At 41.6% G+C, this 22,636-nt stretch overlaps 1 protein-coding gene across 2 annotated transcripts in view; it reads right to left on the bottom strand.

The window, feature by feature from the left end:
• The window catches only part of LOC135697550 (uncharacterized), a 335,633-nt gene that overhangs the window by 71,862 nt on the left and 241,135 nt on the right, over positions 1 to 22,636 (bottom strand). For both annotated transcript variants that reach the window (XM_065217305.1, XM_065217306.1), the window contains exon 2: positions 7,966 to 8,016. In XM_065217305.1, the coding sequence (XP_065073377.1) occupies positions 7,966 to 8,016 (51 nt within the window). The remainder of the gene's footprint in view (positions 1 to 7,965; positions 8,017 to 22,636) is intronic.

The following is a 22,636-nucleotide window of genomic DNA, read 5'->3' as shown; positions in this document are numbered from 1 at the left end:
GAGACCTTATCATATCACATAAGGTGAGAAGTTGTATTTCCAAAATATTTTCCATTCTCCAAATTGTCCTGGAGCTCTGATCTTGACGTTCTACAGATTCAATGAGGTATTGTAGATAAGGGATATATAGTTGTAATAACAACACATTTTGGGGTCTCCAAGTTATCCTGATGATTGGGTCCGGATGTTCTACAGGCTCAACAATGTATTGTCTGGTATCCAGATTTATTATACGAATCTATGATGTTTCGTGAGATCTCAACAGATCAAGTGAGATAAGAAGTTGTATTAACAAAATATATTCCATTCTTCAACTTGTCCTGGAGCTCCAATTTTGAAGTTCTACAGCCTCAACGAGATGTTTTACGATGTGTCGACTAAATTTGTGCACCCAAAAAGCTTCGTGGAACCTCAATGTAACATGTAGGGTATGTAGATGTAATGACAACATATTTTGGGGTCTCCAAGCTATCCTGAGAATTGGGTCCTGATGGTCTACAGGCTCAACAAAGTCTTGAAGAATATCTAGATTTATTATATTAATCCAAAAAGCTTCATGAGACCTCATTACATAAAATGAAATAAGAAGTTATATTATCAAAATACGTTCCATTCTGAAAATAGTTCTTCAGATCTTGAAGTTCCATAGATTTCAAATTGTCGTGGAGCTCAGATCTTGAAGTTCTACAGATTCAACGAGGTATTGTACGATGTCTCGACTAAATTTGGGGACCCAAAAATCTTCGTTGAGCCTCATTATTTCTTGTGGGATATCATGTTGTAATGACACACCATTTTGGGGTCTCACAGTTATCCTGAGGATTTGGTCCTGATGTTCTAAACGCTCAACAAAGTCTTGAAGAATATCCTGATTTATTGTATGAATTCAAGAAGATCCGTCATAACTCACCACATCAAGTGAGATAAGAAGTTGTATTATCAAAATATGTTCCATTCGCCAAATAGTTGTCGAGTTCAGATCTTGAAGTTCTTCAGATGCAACGGAGTAATGTACAATGTCTCGACTATATTTATGGACCCAAAAAGCTTCATTTAGCCCCATTATATTATAATGAATATATAGTTGTAATGGCAACATATTTAGGAATCTCCAAGTTATGCGGAGCTTTCGATCTTTATGTTCTACAGACTTAACAAAATATTGTTTGCAGATTTGCATGAGAAGTATGCACATTTTAAATGTCTAGCAAAATGAACAAATCCACTGGACATTTTTATAATAATTTTGTAATTTTTATGTTTGCTTACTTTTCGAACAAAATTAGTCTCCCCCAATGCATTATGTCTTGAAAATGATTTCGTGAAAGTTTTATACAAAAATGTACATTCATGTCCATTCCAAGAACTGCCATTACATTTGTAGTGTAAAACATATGCAGAGGATGTAATAAATCCTACCTTACATTGGATATAAGATAAATTTATTTTGCGTGCACCTGTGTACACAGACTAATGCTCTGCTTTCATAAGCAGCATTTTACCCCCCGTGCCCTGGAGAGAGCCATTACAGCTTGAAAACAAGTGGCAGATGTTCCCCGTTGTCCAGTTTTTACGATGCATCACCATCGCTCGCTGGCGCTCGGTTGTTTTCGTCAGAGACACGAACGAGTCCCACGATAACGGGCAACGGGTGCAATTTCCGAAGCTCTTGGATACTTGAGGAAGCGACTTTTGTTTTTCCCTCCTAATCGGGCGCCTTTATTATGGCAATTTGTCATAAATGAATTATTCCGAGTTGCGATGGGACGGTCATCGGTATATTTATGGCACTCAGAAACTGTGTCTGCAATTAGATAAGATTGGGTGTTTTTTTGCGACAAGTTTGCCTGGTAACGATTTTCTCGACCCTGATCTCATCGATTTCCAATTTACGATGCTCCCGAACGATGGAAGATTTGTTATTTTTAACAACCTTTCAGCTTCCTCCTAGTCTCGGAAGACGGACAAAATCTCAATAAGAATTTTCCGACGACATCCCAGCCGAAACCCATTTATCGCATCATTATCCTCGGGCGAGATATCGGTGTCTATCGGAGTGCGAGGCTGTAACCTTTTCACATACTAGCGCCGCAGGTGGATGGTACGTAACACGTGTGATAGCTCATTCGAGAGGGAGTGGGTGAAACAAACCAAGGATGCTGCTTTGTATTCTCGAAGCAGGTCGAAAACAACGACAAGAACGCGATAGTGACGACGACGCTGACGACGGACGGTAGCAGGCCCCTGGAGGAGCTTACAGTCAATCATTTCCCCTCATCCCGTCGGCGTCGTTTCATTCGGCCGGAGCCATGCCATTATTTTGGATCATTTGGTTAGCCCTTGGCGGAAAGGTTCACCCGTAGCTATAAATATGTTCTGCTAGGTTCTTCTCTACAAGTCGGTTCATAGTTGCACCTTGTGAAACTGCCAGCCAACAACTGATGGAGCCGGGACTGTTTTCGTACGAGGGAGAGAGAGAGAGCAGCACGTCGAAGCCCATTTCATTTTGATCAGTTTCTTAATATAGGAAACCGTTTTCCGAAAATGGGCAATCAATATTCATCAGGTGTATGGGTGCTTTTTCACCAGACTGTGTGGGAAATGTATTTCCAGGATTGAAGATGAGCCTCGTTGTCCAGGCCCGGTTCGTTCTGCACAGTACGATTGGACACTTTTACGGTTGTGCTGGATCCTGCGGAGCACTATCTTCTGGCCATTAGCGTCAATATTTTAGACTCAACATAGATCAGATCACAGTGCTTCCGAAGCCAAGGGTCTTGATGGTCAGTTTCTTGAATTAACCGATCTTCCATATGAATGTACAGTAGCCCCAAGAATCTACATTTTGGTAACTTTTCCCATATTCTAGCTACTTCTAGGCACATCGACATGTGCTTTTGAAACAATCGCTGGGCTGTATGATAGGTTTATGGAATTGGAATTGGAAACTTTTACTGATGTTTCAAATCATCTGAAAGACCATAACGTGTTCCGCAGTGCCCTAATCATGCTCAACACCCCGGGATCATTCTTATAAAGCAATTTCAATTTTTAAAACAAATCCATAGGGTCCAGACGTTACGGAGGATGATCTAATGGACCCAAAGACCCATTCTGATAGTCGCATGACGGAGGGCCAAACATCTTAAAATGGATAAAAACAACAAAATTGCGTCAAAATCAGTTCAAAACCCAATTTGATGGGCAAAAATGATCTGAAAACACCAAAAGAGTAGACACCCCGTGAGCAAAGATAACGTAAATTAAAAATAATACCGACATAGTTTTTTCCATACTTTTAAGATGAGACCCTTATTTATAACATCATTACAACCATCTGTTGAGAAGAAAAAAATCATTTAATATATCATGCGATGCTAGTTTTCATTTCTATGACGACAACTGAATTAAGGGGCTTAGAAGCAGAGGGGTGAAAGTCAATTCTCTTCACCGATTTTTTCTTTTGATGACCATGACTTCACTAACCTATTTCGCACTATTTCTGCTATGCTCTTCTATCATCCAGAACAACAAACGTATCAATGAATGTGTTTGCCGTCGAGTGATTAACGAAACAAAAAGTCGATGAAGAGAATCGATCAGAATCACTTGCATCCCTGCTTCCAAGTTTGGTTACAAGATTACAACTCTGGAGAGCGTTTTGTGTGGTCGTTGGGGACGTGTGGTTCTGAATATGGCGATGAGTGTGCAAAATGTTATGCAATTGCATCCTCTCTATTCGCATACGCCCGCAGATCGGAGGCGAATGCCACTTCGACTTGTTTCATCTAGTAACGACTCTCTGATGACAGTGTTGGAGAAGCAGCAATGCTAAATCAAAAATTTTCATCTATAAACGATACATTGATGACTGTGTTGGGGATGCAGCCTGTGCTTGTACGTTAGTTTTTAGGCTCAACCCAAGCTACTCCGGCTATGCTAGAACACATGTGAATTAGAAACGTGGCGTCACAGTAGGAAACCTGTGAGGTTTGCCTTAATTCAATGAATTTCTATTTCCCTTGAAATTTATTTAATAAATCACTAGCTCGATAAATTTAAGTTTAGGATATCCGGGTTTCGTGCAATTGAATTGAATAAAATAAAAATTACTTATAGTTTAGATTAGTTACTCTACACATCTTTTGTATCACGTTATTTGTATATGTTTATATTTGTTAGATTGGTTTGAGTTTAAATAACTACTGCATATTTCCCCTTGGTTGATTTTGAAGAATTATTTCATTTTCGCGGTTTGAATTGGTATTTTTAAATTTGAGTATCCCAATCTGATTGGTTGGCTTTAGACGTTTGGGTCAAAATAAGTCAGTTCGTTTGTGTCAACATCTGAGTGACCTGCCCTGAGAAGGGAAGTTTCTTGCCGGGTAATTAAGAACGAGTTAACGGTCCTTCTTTGGAAGGTGGCGCTTAAGCCGTCAGCTTAGCGTAACACGGAGAGCGTTACAAACATTCTTAGGCCCTTTTCTCATATGACATCTACGCAACACATCGACATCAACGGGTAGGGGAAATTTTACCCTTCCGATGATGTTGTTGGTTTGCGTGGGTGACATTCGGTTGGCGAGAAAAGGGCCTACAAAAATTAGTTTACAAAAAGGTTGCATGCTCTTTTCACATGTCTTCGATCGTTGTTCTTGAATTATCGGTCGCCGGTCACATGTGCACAAGGACACAGGGAAAAGAGCTATTTGGTACTTACAGGCCTGGTTTTTTGGCGGCGGGTTCGATTCCCGGTCCGGTCGAGGGAATCTTTCGGGTTGGAAATTTTCTCGACTTCCCTGGGCATAGAGTATCATTGTGCTTGCCACACAATATACAAATTCATGCATTGGTATTGGCATCGAAAGCTCTCAATTAATAACTGTGGAAGTGCATTTAGAACACTAAGTTGAGAGCACGCAATAAGCTAATATGCGCTAAGCAATAAGCTTGAAATGCGAACAACAAGAAGAAAAAGGCCTGGTTTTTGCTTACAGTGACTCAACGTGGTGAACTTCGGCGATTCGCAAGCTAGGTGGAGGTGATGAGGTGGTTCAGTGGTGAAGTGGTGATGTCGAGTTTGCTACTCACTACTGTGTACTAAACCACCTGCTAGTGCTGTACTAAACCACCTAGCAGGGCGAAGACTATCCCGGGAACGCTGGAATTACTTGCTTCACCTTCTACTTCGACTACTTCGACGAATGGTTTCTTTTGGCCGTGATGTTGACGGTGCGGTCTCTGCTAGCCGGTTTGACGGTTGACCAACAAATTTGCCAAACGGATAACCCGAAGGAAAAGTGCTGCGACAACGGACAGTTAGACAACGCATCTCACGCACAATCTAATCTTTTACGTTTCGTTTATTACTTTCTCCCTCACTACCGTAACAACACTAGCACTGAATTTACGGGTTTCAGATCACTTTAACGCATCTAATTAGCATATGAAAGATTTTTGATGTTTCAAATTCATACTTCGATTACTGCGAAAAACAGACAAAGCCACATTTCCTACACTATATCGAGTTTTCAGGCAAATGGACGACACAAACTCGAGTCCTCCAGGAAATAAAGGGCGAACACGAAATTATTGCGACACATTCAACAGGGCATACATTTTTTACCATTGGGTAAAAATCAACCAAATTTTGCACACTTTCTCATTGATGTGTATTGTGTACATGCTGTCAAACTCGAAGTCGTGTTTTTCGATTCAACGAAAATGGAGGTGAACCAACGCGAGTTGAGAGAACAAATTCTTTCCAAACACCTGGAATTTCCTGACCTGTCGCACCGGCAGTTGGGAAAAATGTTGAACATTCACCATTCAACCGTCTCCAGAGTGTTGAAGCGGTTCCAGGAGCAGTTGACGTTGGACCACGGCAAAGGAGCTGGAAGAAAACCGGGACCGGAGAACAAAAAGACGGAGGGAAAGGTGAAGCGGATGATTAAAGCAAATCCCAACGTCTCAAGCCGTGATTTGGCTAAAAAGATCGGCATGTCGCAGAGCTACGTCCAGAATGCAAAGAAGAGAGCTGGACTACATACATACAAGGTACAGAACTTCCCAAACCGCGATGAGCGGCAACAATCGACGGCTAAAACTCGGGCACGAAAGCTCTACGAGAAGATGCTGACAAAATATGGCTGCTGTGTGATGGACGACGAAACGTATATAAAAGCCGATTTTAAGCAAATTCCGAGGTTGGAGTTTTTCACCGGCAAGAGCAAGTTCGATGTGGACGACAAATTTAAGAAGAAGAAAATGTCGAAGTTCACCTCCAAATATCTCATTTGGCAGACCATCTGCTCTTGTGGACTGAGGAGTGAGCCTTTCGTGACAAAGGGCACAGTAAATGGCGAGATCTACAAATCTGAATGCCTCGAGAAGCGCCTTTTGCCGTTCTTGCAGCAGCACGACGAAGCTCCGCTATTTTGGCCAGATTTGGCATCATGCCACTATTCTAAAAGTGTCCTGGAGTGGTATGAGGCCAATTCTGTCCATTTTGTTCCAAAGGACATGAATCCGCCAAACTGTCCGGAGCTGCGCCCGGTGGAGCAGTACTGGGCAATAATGAAGCGGGAACTTCGGAAGAGCAAGAAGACAGTCAAAGACGAGAAGGACATGTTAAGAAAATGAAAAAAAAAAACTGAGAAACTGGTACCGGATGACACTGTAAAGACTTTGATGGAGGGCATCAAGCGAAAATGCGTTCAATTTTACACTCAAGGCTCCATCGATTAACTTTTCTTTTGATTTTTGAAGTAAATATATGTATAAAACTACCCTAAAATTTTGGTTTGATTCTAAACATTATAAGAAAATTGGCATGACATTTTCGGTGTCGCAATAATTTCGTGTTCGCCCTTTACTATATGTCACACCCGAAGGCCTTAACAAAGTGGTTTAAGTTGATTCGTTCGAGTGTCTGCATCTCGTTTTTACATGCTGCATTAGACCTTACCTTTCCACTTTCCCTCGATTTTCACGGACAAGAAGTGAATCGATTTTTGATCCGAAATAATTGCGTTAGAGCATTTCTTTTCTTGACCTCGCGAAACGTAGTGCGTAACGTCCTATCCAGCTATAAGAACAAACACCTCCAACATACCACACCTTTAGGAGTATTTACCCTAGTAATCTTGGATCGGCGCTAGCGACCGTGGATCAATTTTACAACAAAATACTGGAACTATATCCAGTAATGAATTCCATCAAATGAACACTAGAAAGGACACGGTACCTGATGTAAAGCGTGGCATTTTTAGATATCCTGATGTTGAGAAGCTGTGAGCACGATAATGGACCCTCAACCAAACATTGATTGGAATGGAGTATAGTCAATATTGGCAATCGAGTGTGAAATTACAAAACTTTATCTCACTTCCCGTGAATGAAGCAGTCCATTCAACCAGTTCAATTAACTAATATGGGAACACAGAGATAAGAGAAATTCCCCTGCGCAATCTGCAATACCCATTTTCGATCAGTTCATCACTTCCTCAGTAAAGTTAAAGTCTATCCCGTAAAAGGAAAGACTTGCTCTAGACTCACCATCCAAACTCGTAAAAGCCCGGACTGCTCCAGCTATTCGTTCCTAATCGTTACCCTCTAACAAACTACCTTCTTTTACTTGGCTCGTTTTCGTCGATTCTCTCCCACGGCATCAAGCCCAGAATCCTAAACCTTTCAGCTGGGCCACCAGAACTGGCTCAAATTCCGGACACGTTCCGATGCATCGTTATAAAACTGTCTCGAGTGAGAGGTAGGTACCGAAGTAAAACAAGCACCGGAACGTGCCAGTCTGCTGTGCCGTCGTACCGCCGTGTTTTACGAGCCCCACCCGAACAATCACCATCAAAATTCCGAAACCGGCATCGATCACTGCTTGTAGTCTATTCGCCCTTATTTATAGCCCCGTCTCTTGGAAAAAAGTTCATAAATTCAATATTCGCCACTTACCAACTGGACTCTCCTCATTCCAAAACGAGTCGTCTAGAGTGTAATCAGCTTCTGTAACGAAAGCAAAGAAATCAAAACAACAGAAGATTAGTTGATTCGGCTGAGATTGGCTGGCAGCAGTAGGATATAATTCAACAGTTTTTATGATTTCATTGCGGTTTGGAATTTACCTACAGAACGAATAAAATTCAAATTCCATTCGCGCATTCCAACCTTCGCATCACGTGATTGCCACACATAATTACCGAGAAACCTTCACCCCCGGTCGTCGAAGTGAGAATCAGAACCAGCTGCCACTGCTTTGCGTTCTGCAGGCTGTTTGATGTTTTTTTGGATTAAATTCAGAAATATCCAAGTACCACAAGCGGTGAATTCAATTCAGCATCAACCCTAACCGGGACAATTAGGTGAGCCCGGTGAAATTTTGCTCGAGTCATTAGAATCAATTAACCTGCCATGCGACTGTCGAACGGTTCGGCTGTGTGTTTTCATGAAAATAAACTACGGCACAACAACAAAAAATAAAAACGAAAACTATTTTCCACCACGATGACTCCGATTTTGGCAGGGGAACCTGCCATCACGATTTGCGGGCATGCCCGCGGTAACCTAATCGTCCGTAATAAAACGAACGGATTTATCGGCGTTCATCGAGTTCGAGCTCTAGGCTTTGGGTCGTTTGGGCCTACGTGAACACTTTGTAGGAAGGTTGGTACCTGGCGCAAAAGTAGGCATCATAAACTGTTGCCAATTGTTACTGCTGGTGCTGCTTGGCATGTATCGTTCCGCTGGCAGTCGTAATGAACGTGAAGGGAATGTAGATTTTCCAGCTTGGATTCAGGGTGCGTACGTATGATTGGGCCATGTGTTTTGGTTCGCAGGCTGTTGGAATCAGATTCTGATCTACTTTCTCGGTTTGCACTAGAAGCTGAATGAACATGGAAAATGGGAAATTATTATGTTCACTTGAATACGGCTAGCTTACTTATATTAACTGAAAGTCTGGAAGCTTACGTTTTGCAAAATGGAACGGATACAATTCGAAATGTCACTTGATGCTATGTAGCACAATTTACTTTTGTTTTAGTGAAATGTTCTTTTTATTAAAGCAATTCAAACTGATAATAAATTAAATGAAATCAAAGGGATTTTTTTTAACTAGTTCGTTTATTTGGAAGGCTCAATCACGTTGGCTTTACGGAGCCGATAGTTCACTGTTCTTTGTTTGTAACAAAATTCACTTAATTCTATGTCTAGTAGGAGTTGGGCCGAATACTCGCGGCTTACTCGAGGTTAAAGAGGTACATTGTCAAAGGATAGGATCAGGGGAGGAGCTTGGGGTGAATTAAAGGGATAATTTATTGATCGAACAAACACTTTACTGATATCTTTACAAGTGAGATTCACCAGGTCGGTCGGTAACGGCGCAGCTATAAAGCAAGACCGGATGCAGCTGGGTTCGATTCCTGGTACAGTCTAGGAATTTGTCGGGTTAAACTCGACTTCCCTGGCTATCAGTGATGCAAAATATCATGACAATCACTCGAATTTCGTCAACGCATCAATCGACTATCGCTGACAGAACGTTTTGTCACGCAGTGAGATGTAGAGCCATGTCAAACAACAATCACCAGTAATGGTCCCTGCTCACAGGCAAAACGTAACACTCGCTGCTGATGATGTAAAGGACAACGAAAACAGTGAAGACTTCTGCAGTACGATGATGAGAAAAAGCGAAACGACAGAAGAAAATGAAAACAATGCTTACGCATTCCAAGTTCGTCTCGGCACGCGCGACAGTGTGAGTTACAAAATTAAATGGAAGCTTAAGGGCTCACTCATCAACACACTCACATAAGCAGCAACTGCTTCAAAACGATAACATATGAGTGTCGTGATTGTCGAGAATGACCAGATCAGTGATGGATCACCACTGAAGACGACATTCACCAATTGCTTTTTACTTCATTCGACAACTTGATGGATGGTCATGGAGATCCTAATAAAAACTACTAGCGACAGCCCTATGGGGTTGTACGCAATGCTGACGTAGGACTGCGTGGTCTCATATAATAAATGTAATTTGTTAAGTGCAGCAGGAGCTTTTGTTTTGTGTAGGAATAGGAATTTGAGCGGAGTTCTCTCTGTTTATGCTCTTTAGTATAACTATGATTGCCCTGAAAAGAACCTTTTGATATGAATATTAGTTGGGACATGTTCAGAAATTTAACACTTTTAGAAAATATTGGTGCTTCTGAAAAGGGCCGATGTTAGAACAGGCTTAAAGCCTTTGGAAGATGACGTGTAGGCAGCTGAATCAGCAAATCAGACTAGACAAGAGTCTCGGCCCGTCTGCTATTTGACAGAGGCTGCACTGGTGTTTGCGGCAGGTTGGGAGGCCACAGAATATCAGTGTCCACCCAGATAAAGCTAGTCCCCTTTTCGGTTTTTCTCGTTAAACTTCTTCTCTCAACAAGTTAATAAATCTTAGCCTTTAGCAGAAAGACGTTCAACACTTTTTTCGGCGAATTTATGATCCTGTTTCACGTAATACTTTTATTTATTTTCTCTACTGCGCTAAATCAAACGAGTAGAAATAAGAAGGGATGTCGGTTACGCGCTCGAATAATAGAAAATTCGAAGATATTTAATTGAATAGCAGGAAAAACCTTTACGATTAATCGTTAATCGAATAATTGACCTTTTAGGCATCCGTAGAAATCAGTGTAATTTCACTTTTTTTGTGGTCCTTCGAAAATGTCAAACAGCAACCAGCAAGTGTAACCCAAGAACCAAAAGCGGTGCGATGCTAATTTCCATTCCGACGACTGAATTTAGGGGCTTAGAAGAAGAGGGGGTGAAAGTCAATTCTCTTCATCGATTTCCTCTTATGATGACCATGACTTCACTAACCTATTTCGAACTATTTCTGCTATGCTCTTCTATCATCCAGAACATCAATCGTATTAATGAATGTGTTTGCCGTCGAGAAACAGAAGTTGATGAAGAGAGTTGATCAAAATCCCTTGCTCCCCTGATTCCAAGTTTGGTTACAAGAGTACAACTCTGGAGAGCATTTTGTGTGGTCGTTGGAGCGTGTGGTTCTGAATATCGCGATGAGTGTACAAAATGTTACGCAATTGCATCATCCCTATTTGCACACGCCCGAAAATCGGAAGCGAATGCCACTTCGACTTGTTTCTTCTACTAACGACTCTCTGATGACAGTGTTAGGGAAGCAGCATATGCATGTACGTTATTGTTAGTTATTTCGATGCTTTTAGACAATGCTTGTTATTTACCATTTTTTTCAATAGTTTATTGCCAAAAAATCAACAGTCAGAAACTATCGGTGCGTAAAAATATTGCTGATTGATTGGTGATAAAATTATTGAAATTGGTCCAGGGGCAGCTGACGTACTAACATTCAAAATCTTTCATAATTTCGTTACATGTTCTATTTTTGGTTTGCGCAAAGTGTGTCCCATATAGAAATCACAGACGTAGTCTTACGGCAAGAAAAAAACGATAACCGAATGATAACCGAAATGATAGAACTATTCCAGAAATGGTTCGGATGATACCCTAAAAACGTCGTTAAGCAAAATAACCATACAAATTTGATTAGTGCTTTCGCAAGCACATTGATAGGAATGTACCAAGCGTTACTACCATCAGCTGTTTGACGATCGTGATTGTGATAGGTCCCAACTCTGCTGGACATTGAATATGATTGTACTTGCCACACAATTATTGCTAACGCACAAATGAGATAGGCTTAGAAAGCTCTCAATTAACAACTGTGGTGGAAGTGCATCTCGGACACTAAGTTGAGGGCCAACGTAAAGCCTCATTAGAGACGTAATAAAGTCAAAGCAGAAGACGAATGCACCGTAGAATGATCTTTGATCGATCCTAAACTCCTCAACCCAGGTCCTGTAGTTGATGGATGCGAAGGGCAGGGAGGCCAGGTTTCAAGAAATCGTAAGTTACATTGCAAGCTTCATAGGGATTTCTTAGCATTCTACAAGCCTAAAGCATGGTCTACACAACTCTCATAACACCAACATTGTTACTTGGGATGACTTCATTTTGAAGGCATTTCAAATTCTATGAAGCCAGTTTGTTACATATAGATAAATATAAACGATTATAGAACTCACTGTACAATCCCATCATATCAAACTGAAGAGTAAAAGATTGAATTCTCTTCTCCTTGTCGCATTTTGTGGTACATGTGTACGCCCCTTGCGTGCCACTAGCACGCCTCTTGTATTGGGAATCGAAAATCTTTGATAGTGGTTTGTTTACAATTCTATAGAAAACAACTGGCGCAAGTTTGATTAAAGTAGTCGATCGCGTTCAGAAATAACGTCAAATGGAACTCGAAAGAAGAAAAAATATTGTGCACAAACACCTGGAAATTCGGAGTGGTCCGGTTCCAAGCTGGCTGAAGTGCTGAAAATGCTGAATATGCTGAAAACAACAGTTTTTTGAGTGCTCAAAACCTAAAAGGAAATCTTGAGTGTGGAAAGGAATCAGTGGACCTACGAAAAAACTGGAACCAGAGATCATCAGCTGCGCAGCAAGGTGTTGAGGTGCGTTAATGCCAACCCCGGTCTTTCGATCTGAGATGTGGCCAGAAGGTACAACGCCAACTTTCAAACGGTGCCGGAATTCGGACTTCCGTGGCCAAAAAGCGTGCAAGGCTCTTGTACGACCGTGTTTTGATGAAACACAAAGGCTGCACTTTGATCGATGACGAAACATACGTCAAACTCGATTTCCATCAGGTTCCCGGTCAAAAGTTTTGCATTGCGATTAGAAGTGGAAATATGCCGGGAATATTCAAGTTCGTGTTTGCCGACAAGTTCGCGAAAAAGGCCATGATTTGGCAAGCGATTTGCAATTGTGGCCTGAAAATGGAACCATTCGTCACATCCTCGACGATGACATCCCAAGTTTACATCTGAAAAAGCGTGTATTGCCATTCATCTGCAAACATAGGGGCAAAGTCATCGTTTGGCCCGATTTGGCCAGCTGCCAACAAGCTATTCCAAGATGGTTCTGGAGTAGTATGCTGCCAACAAGATCGATTTTGTCCCCAAGCTAATGAATCCTCCGAATTGCCCGTGATTTCAAAGCAGCAACTTCGACGAAGCGGCGGGGTCATCAAGGACATCCAGCAAATGCGGGAAAAATGGAAGAAATGCGCTAATTCCGTGTCCGTTTCCACGGTGCGGGCGCTGATGGGCTTCATCAAGAGGAAGGTTCGAGATTTCATTCGAACTGGATAAATGTAACCATCTAAAGCTTTAACTTTGAAGTTTTAATAAAAGTACTATAAAGCAACCATCAATGGTCTTTTTAAACTAATTGAATCACGAATTACAGGTCTTTTTGTGCGTACCAATTTACTTGTCGTCAGCCTTTACCGCTCTCGAATATGTTTATAGTATTGATAGCAGCGATTAATAGGGATAGTATTGGTAGATCCTTGGGAGCCTAGTACTGGATAGTTATCTCCCACATCTTGGTTGTGCCGGTAGTTGGTTCGAACAATACATACAACATGCAGCTCGCCAGCCTTATCTGTGTTGAACACCCTAAGCATGGGAAAATTTGGACTCCTTAGCACAGTCACCGAATATTGATACCGAGCACGTAATCCTACGTCAAATCTACGGTCTCGGATTGGGCGATCTGCAGAGAAAGATCGATCTTGACGAATCGATCTTATATTTGGCTCTAGAGTCGATCCACTGATTAAATCGGTACCAAAGAATCGATCGTTGGTATCTCATGGTTTTTGCATGACTTTTCTGATGTTTATAACTCGCACACTTGCGTAATCCCATTTTCAAGTGCACAGTTTGCTATACTCATTTTCGCTCTAGCGTTGGGGTGTTATTTTTATCCTCACTTTCGGGCCATCAATACTCTTGCATATTGAATGGACTATAAGCTTTTTTACTTTGGTACTCCAAGAAATTCTTTCCTTTGTGTTATTCAATTAAATGTTGTCGTAACGGTAAGGAGCAATGAGCACAGTCAAACCGACAAATGCTGCTGTATTTGTAAATATCGGAAACGCAAATAGTGACGTCATTGTAGGGAGCGATGCTGATGTTGACGTTTTGTTCTGGGGTGAGAGTAACTCGTTTTTTTCGATTTAAATACATTTACAAAATTTAAAACCTATTTTTTTTTGAAGATCGGAAAAATCAGAAATCGGGATAATAAAGATCGCCCAATTCTAATACGGTTATGTCTTGTGTTTACCCGTACAGACTATGGCGTATATCATGTAATATAGGCTGTCTTGCAATGAACACTCATCAAGGCCCCACAAAGTCACTTTCAATTGAAAATCGTCAAGCGACGATGAAGCTATCAACCATCACTTTCAATTGAAAGTCATTATGTCTTCTCTTCGAGCAGATCCCCGTCAACGTCAACAGAACCACTTTCGATTAGTTTTCATACTGTTTGTTTTGGCTTGACTCGTGTTAATTTCTTCTAACATTGTCAAATGAACTTACTTCTGCATTTAAGTGAAGCTGTTCGATCCAAATTCGTGTATTTTTTATGACTTTTTTTGCTTGTTTACTCGGTTCATTTAAGCGTATGCGCATAGATCTGTGCACGTGGATGTTAAATTTATCACTGTCGGGTGGTTTGTACACCCATAAAATTGGGATTTTTTTTTAATCGGGATGACGTCTAGAGATCGATAGTTGATATGCGACGCCATTTTGAAATCCATGATGGCGGTTTCCGATTTCAGATTAAGTGGGAAATACTGTCAAATACCCATAAATATAGGTATTTTTGGAATCGGGATGGCGTCTAGAGGCCGGAAATCGATATCTGACGCCATTTAGAAATCCAATATGACGACTTCCTATTTCAGACAAAATGGGAAATGCTGATGCCGTCCCATCAATATGGATATTTTTGGAATCGGGGTTACGTCTGGAGATTAGAAATCAATATCCGACGGCATTTTGAAATCCATGATGGCGGGTTCTGGTTTGAGAAAAAGTTTTAAATTCTTTAAAATACCCATACAAACGTTTTTTTTTATCAGTGTAATGTCTAGAAGCCGGAAATCGATATCCGACGCCATTTTGTAATCCAAGACGGCGGCTTCAGATTTGCGGAAAAGAGTCAAATATCCTAAAATATGGTTATTTTCAGAATGGGGATGAGACGTAGATGCCGAAAATTGATCTCACTCCGTCTTTAAATCCAAGATGGCGGCTTTGGTTCAGAAAAAAAACTGTGAAATACTGTCAAATACCGATCAATGTGGTTTTTTTGGAATCGGGCTGACATCTAGAAGAAAGAAATCGATGTCCGAAGCCATCTTGAAATTCAAGATGGTGGCTTCCGATATCAGAAAAAGTTTTAAAATAGCCTACAAATGGCATCGAATATCGATTTTCAGCGTCGTCCTCGTTCCCAAAATACCCAGATCTTAGGGTATTTAAAACTTTTTGTGAAACCGGATGGCCACCATATTGGATTCCAAAATGGCATCGGATATCGATTTTCGGCATTCACACGTTGTCGCCATTCCGAAAATACCCATATTGTACCATGGAAATTTATATCGTAAACACTTAGAAAAATTCAAATACATTTAGGTGCTCTGAGACTGACACATACGAGCGTCAATTTTGACATAAATTTGAGTCATAACAGACGCAAAATTCAGTTCAATCAAACGTACTTTTCGTCGAGTAATGAACTGTTCAATCTCGGAGCCCTTAGGTAGGGTATTTGAAACTTTCTGAACCCTGATGGCTGCCATATTGGATTCCAAAGTGGTATCTGATATCGATTTTTGGCATCTACGCGTTGTCCATGTTCCGAAAATAACCATATTGTAGGGTATTTGACACTTTTTCCGCCATAATGGAATCCAACATAGCATCGGATATCGATTTTCGGTAACCACGCGTTGTCTCCGTTCCGAAAATACCCATATCTTAGGGTGTTTGACACATTTTATGAAACTTGATGACCACCATCTTGGATTCCAAAATGGAGTCGAATATCGATTGTCGACATACCCGCTCCGAAAATACCCATATTGTAGGATAGTTGACACTTTCTCAATCCTGATGGCCACCAAATTGGATTCCAACATAGCGTCAGATATCGATTTTTGGCATCTACGCGTTGTTCCCGTTCCAAAAATAACAAAATATCAGAGTATTTGACACTTCGTAAAACCAATGGCCACTATCTTGAATTCCAAAATGGCGTCGGATATCGATTTTCAGCATCTACGCGGCATCACCGTTCCGAAAATACCCTATTGTAGGGTATTTGACACTTTTTCTGAAACGAACGACCAAAATAACTACGAATATCGATTTTCGGCACCTTCGCGTGGTCCCCGTTACGAAAATACCCGGAGTGTAGGGTATTTGAGACTTTCCCTGACCCTGATGGCTGCCATCTTGGACTCCAGTATGGCCTCGTTAATTTAATTTTAGTTTAATATAAAATAATATATTATTACTACATATAATTCGGATGCCATCCCTACCGGCAACCGATATTGTGCGGATACTATCCGGATACTATATTTTGATGCCTGCGTCAACAGGTCGTAACAAGTCGAATGAGCCCCGAATTGTAGTGAAAGTGGAAAAAACGAAGGAAGCAGTGTTTGAGTCATTCATTGCGTCAATTGAAACAAGTCTTTGCTTCAAATGAAATGAACTGAAGCACTTGAAGAACGAAACAAGTGATAGTCCAGTCATGTTTGAAAAGAGGAATGTTCATCGTGCCCCGATAACAAGAAACACGATGAGCTACACGATAATGATATTGCCCGACATGAAGCGATTCTGCGGAGAAATCATTTTCTTTTCTTTGTTTTGAAAATGCAGAACCCTGACACTCATACATCTCGTTTTCACTGGAAATCCTATGTAGGAGTGCTCATTGCAAGATATTACAAGATATTACAAGATATTACAAGATATAAGCCGTAGTCTGTACGGGGCATCAGATATAACCTTTTACTTTTTTGTTTCCCAAAAAATCAGTAACTCCCGATGGATCATTTCCACAAAACAATAAATTCTGCAAATTGTTACTCCGCCAGGTATTAATCAGAAAATTTACGAAAAAAATCAGGATTTTAACGAGGATGGTGTTGGGCTTTGGTGATTGTGAGGAAAGTCTTAAAATCAATCGAAGAAAAGTCGACACTGTCTATAAATTCTGGAAATTTTGGAAGTTGTGTGCAGGGCGTGGGCTTCAATTATTTAAAATCTGGATAAATAAGGGTATTTCAATAAAATTCAGGCTAAATGAGGCCTTTATCATTTTTACAGGATGAAGAAAAAATAAAGGGATTCCTGGCAACCCTACCTGTCACCTGAATTTCATACATTTTGAGTTGGGTAAATGACGGCTTCGGTTTATTCTTTTATCGTCAGGGTGTAAACAATGTCCTTGAGAGCTCAATTTTGGCATGTGGATTCATTGTGTTTCAGAGCATCTATTGGCCAAATTTGAGTGCTCTAGGCCTTTGTTTACCCCCTGACGATAATAGGTTAAGGTTTTGCCGAAGCCGACACTTCCCCTACCATATAACATTAATTAAACTTTTTAAACAACAGAACAAATTTCATAGAACCATCAGTTATGAAAAGAAATATGTTTGAAGATGCTTCAGAGGAAAATCTAATTTATCATACACGTCCTGAATAAAATACTATCGAAACAGAAACGTCAGAATACTAACAAACAACTCGTCGATCTAATCAGATGTCAACACTGCTTTCGCCAAGTGGTGTTTTGTGCACGTCCTTGTCTGCCACGGGAAACTGTCAACGGCCACGACGGTATTGGTGGTAAACGAACGAAGTTCAAGTTTGTCCAGACGTGTCGCTGTCATATAATAATCAAGATTCCCGCTCAACTTCTTTCTCCTCTAACTAGCACCTTGCCCTTCCAGCTGCTACACCATTAACGAGCTCTCCAAATGGAACTGTTTTGATGAAAGGGAGAACCCGAAAAAAAATATCAACTCCTGCCCCGCTGCCACCGCCTCAGAACTAGGACACGTAAAAATGTTAAACCCGGAGAGGATAGACGTGCATACTTACAATGTGGTGCAAAAGAGCCAGTGACCTCCTGCAAAGAAGATTTTATCAAATTTGAGCAGAATAAACATCGTAAAATTGGCGAGCGAACGTGACTTCTTCCAATGGTTCGCTCAATGTCTATCTAGCTGTCTGTCTGTGGCAAAATGGTCGAGTGTCAAACAAGTTTATGACTTGCCGGCGAAACGGTATCTTGTTTCGGTTGTCAATGTCTCTTCGGGTGAAAGCTTTTTGACACACCTGTGCGAGTGTTCCTACAATATAACGCACCAGGCGCCTCCATCAAGCTTCACTGGCTGATGTGGAGTGGCTTTATTGTGGCAGGAAAATCCCATCCGAAGCCAACTTCTGGCTGCACTTGGAAACTTAATATTTTAATTACGAGAGTAGCACTATAATTACCCACTCATCCATGCTTCCATGGCTCTTTATAGCCACTGACTTACTCTTACGGGTAAATAGGCTGGTGGGTTGCCTGAAAAGTGCAAAAGTCACCTCACCTCCCACTCACCCCCTCCACCATGCATCTTTCAGCATTCCAAGAGTGGCAGCTATTATTACGTAGCTGATCTCTATCGCACACACACACCCACACACCCACGCAAACCCCTTCTCTCCTGTCGTTTCGCTGCAAAACCAAAATGGTTTCAAAGAGTTCAAAGAGTTTCATTCCTCATGGCAGGACTGCGCTGTGGACGGAAATGTAATTTCATCCCGATCATTATATCATCACGAGGTACCAACAACATAGTTTAAAGGGGGAAGGAAATGTGACCTCATTTACGTTTAACACGAGTATCCATTGTGGCAGTGAAGGCGAACGAAGGGGGCACGAAGAAGAGACGGCATGAGATGACATGGTAGATTGGATATAGCGTTCGTATCGCAGTTTTTTTTTTTTCATTCTGGCTCCGCTCTCAATCCGCTAAGCCTTTGCTGTCGGAATTCATTTACGCATCCAGTATCCGCTTTGATAAAGGGCTGTAAAGGTTGTGAGCTGCTATGCTGGGAGCGCCGTTTGATGAAGGGGGATTTGAACGATCGGACAATATCCCGTAATGAACAGCGTACCTGCTTTGATCTCTGTTGACTTGACAACAAAAGCTCGAGTGATCGAAATGCGAGTTTAACGCAAGTTTACTATTGGTCGAATTAATTGGAGCTGTCGTTGAATCGGTGTACGGTGGAAGGGTTTCGAGAACACAATTGTGGACATTTTACAAATGTCCACAGGCAAACAAGAGTTTGAACACACTTTTAGGTATACACAGACTTAGAAATACCTAATGTTACACGTGACGAAATCCATCTTTGACATAAAGGATAAGACGTAAACAAACATGTCATGTAAAATTGAGTACTCCAAGACTGAAAAGTTCGAAAGTACCAATTGAGTTGAATTTCTCGTCTATTATGACTCAATTTTATGTCAAAATTGACGCTCGTCTATGTCAGTCACAGAGCACCTAAATTTACATCAATTTTTCTAAGTGTGTAGACGAGGGTTACATGCGATCTTTAGCCATACATACGAAGTACATTTTTATCATAACCATGTGTATTCCTACTAATAGCTGTTACCATGGTCACGTTTCGGACTTAGGGAATCAGTGTTCTTGATAGGAGTTAGATATAAAACTTTATTCTCCGTCGAGTATAAGCTACAACGATATTCGGTGTGATGTGAAGTGTTGTTTATTTCTGATGCAGATGAAGACTAATCTAATTTGGGCTATTCCTATCGGTTTTACTTCGTAAAGCGGGAAGATGAGTAGGTAGAAAATTATAATACGTTCGTAAATTGCTGATAACGATCGGCAGATCCCTATCGGGTGCAGCGACGGTCTGATAAGAATGATGCGTAATGTGGACCGTACACGATTGCTTTTATTGACAATAATAGTATTGTCAATACATTCAATATTGACGTCAATACATCGGTATCAATATTAATGTCAATAATTCCCCTTCGCGTCAATATATTGATACGTGTGGGGTTTGCTTAATGTGGACCGTACACGATTGCTTTTATTGACAATAATCGTATTGTCAATACATTCAATATTGACGTCAATACATCGGTATTGACAATATTTCTGTATTCACATCATCAATATTAATGTCAAAAGATTCGGCAACACTGTTCAGTTCATTGATCGTGTTTGTATTCGCTCTTACTTTACGTTCATTTTTACGATTATTTACCGTCTATAAACTGTGTTTTTGTTTTGGATCATTTTATCATACGTTTTACTACATTGTAAAGTTGTGGTTTTGTGAAATTGTTGTTACGCGATACTAATTTTGTGTGGACAACATTGTGATTGTTTTTGTTGGAACGACGCTGCTCTGCATCTGCTGTGAAGGAAGTGTGATACATCTAAATCGTACTACTGTCTCTGTTTCGATCGTTACCTGTCGAGTCTAACCAAAGGCGATTGTCAGCTTTACTCACCTCGGACCATACACGGAAGGAAAAAAACGCTCATCATGGCATGCAAATGTTGCCAGAAGATCGTTTCCGATTCCGATCGAATTCTATGTCGAGGATTCTGTGGAGAAGTATTTCATACGATTTGCGTCAAAGTTGATTTTCCACTGATGGATCAGCTTCGTTCGCACAAAGACAACGTCTACTGGATGTGTGATGACTGTTCTACGTTGTTCGCAAATGGCCACTTCCGTAGTACTGTGGGCCGTTACGAAAAGGATGACAAAGGATTTCTGGATGCGATCAAATCTATTCAGGACGATATCACCAAACTGAGCACGACTGTCGCTTCTCTCGTCGCCAAAGTCGATTTAGGACCGCAGACTCCGACAGTTAATTCTGGCTCCTGGTTCAAGTTCGACAACAGAGCCCAATCGTCAAGCGCTAAACGACGCCGTGGTAATGACGGTTCTTCTGTGGTATCAAAGGTACAAACGAAGCAATATAGTGGAACGAAAACGACATGCAGTTCTTTGAGGACAGTTGAAACGGGAAACGATCTGCTATGGATTCATCTCTCTGCTTTTCATCCGGAAACCACAGTGCAAGAAACCGTCAGTTTTGTTCGTGAATGTCTTAACATGGGCGACGATCAACCAGTAAAAGTTATTAAGCTCATCCCAAAAGGGCGTGTCCTTCAAAGTTGGGATTGGTAAACATCTAAGGACGGAAGCCTTATCTTGTGAATCATGGCCTCAAAACATTCTCTTCCGAGAATTTGAAGATCACTCAAAAAACGTGTCGATAATTGTCAAGATACCATCCTCGCAAGATCCGAACAGCCAACCAACTCCGATGGATGGAACTTCCGGAACAGATGCTGCTCCACCTCTAACAGCCACTTAGTTTTCTCTACAATCAATCCGGGATGCACGCTGCAAGGTACAATGGAAGCCCCTTCTGCCTCCGTCACAGTCGAGTTTCAAGCCGTCGCTGCTTCCCGTCGGAGCTCAGCCGAAGTTCACCATTGTTCCCGCCATCAAAGTCGTCCCGGTCCTGTGTTTGGAGGAGAGGAAGGGGTCTTCCAGCCTGCACTTCCAGGCAAGTATGCATGTTGTAGCGGTTTTTCGTTTCCTGACAAAGTTCCAAATTTCAGTATTTCACCCATCACACTAAATTTCATCACCCGACCGAATGTTGACTCCACTGGAACTGCTGATTTATGCAACCTAGCTGCAGCTGCTGTTCTTCGAAGTTGTTCCGATAATTCGACCGTTGTTCGTACAGAACCCGAGCTATCACATCCGAGACGCACCATGGAAAGCTTGATGGAAGCCCCCAATCTTTCCAACCCAGTCCCGCCTACTGCAGCCAGCGTACCTCATAGTCGTCTCGGTCCTGCGGTTGGAAGTAGGGAGGGGGTCTTCCACCTTGCTTGTACAGGCAAGTACTCGATTCGACCTAGTATTTCATCGCGTAAAAAAGTTTCCCGTACACAGGAAATTGCACACCCTTTCATACATCAACCTTTGGAACCAGGACGCACTGAAAATAGCATTTTGGAAGCCCCTAGTCCCTCTAACACGGTCCTGCCAGTACCAGCCAGCGTTCTTCACAGTCGTCCTGGTCCTGTTGTTAGTAGGGGTTCGGGGGTCTTCCAGCCTGCTATGCCAGGCAAGTACAATGATAACTCTGAACATTCACCGCCTGACGCCATTCCGAATTTCAGCACTGTATCGGTACTATTTAACACTCGAAGTGCGGGTTGCACCACTGGATTCTCCGATGCAGCCCCACCTTCTGCTGCCTTTGATCATCGAAGATGCCCTAATGCTGTTATCAGAAGTGAAATTAGGATGTCCAAAAGTTCCCTCTCAGGCGAGGTGTACACAGATTCTCAACGTGTTGCTAGTACTAACCAGGACGTCACTATTTACTATCAGAACGTAGGCGGGATGAACTCGAACGTTGAAGACTATCGTATATCCGTATCTGACCGATGCTATAATATTATTGCTCTCACAGAGACTTGGCTCGACTCCCGCACGATCTCCAATCAAGTGTTTGGATCTGAATACGAGGTTTTCCGTTGTGATCGTAACCCCCGCAA

Source organism: Ochlerotatus camptorhynchus, unplaced genomic scaffold (genome assembly GCF_037179485.1).
Source record: "Ochlerotatus camptorhynchus isolate MF236.1 unplaced genomic scaffold, CSIRO-AGI_Acam_v1.1 ptg000073l, whole genome shotgun sequence".
In the NCBI taxonomy this organism is placed as follows: domain Eukaryota; kingdom Metazoa; phylum Arthropoda; class Insecta; order Diptera; family Culicidae; genus Ochlerotatus; species Ochlerotatus camptorhynchus.
Note: the sequence above shows the minus strand (reverse complement) of the source record. Positions and strands in the feature narration are given on the sequence as shown.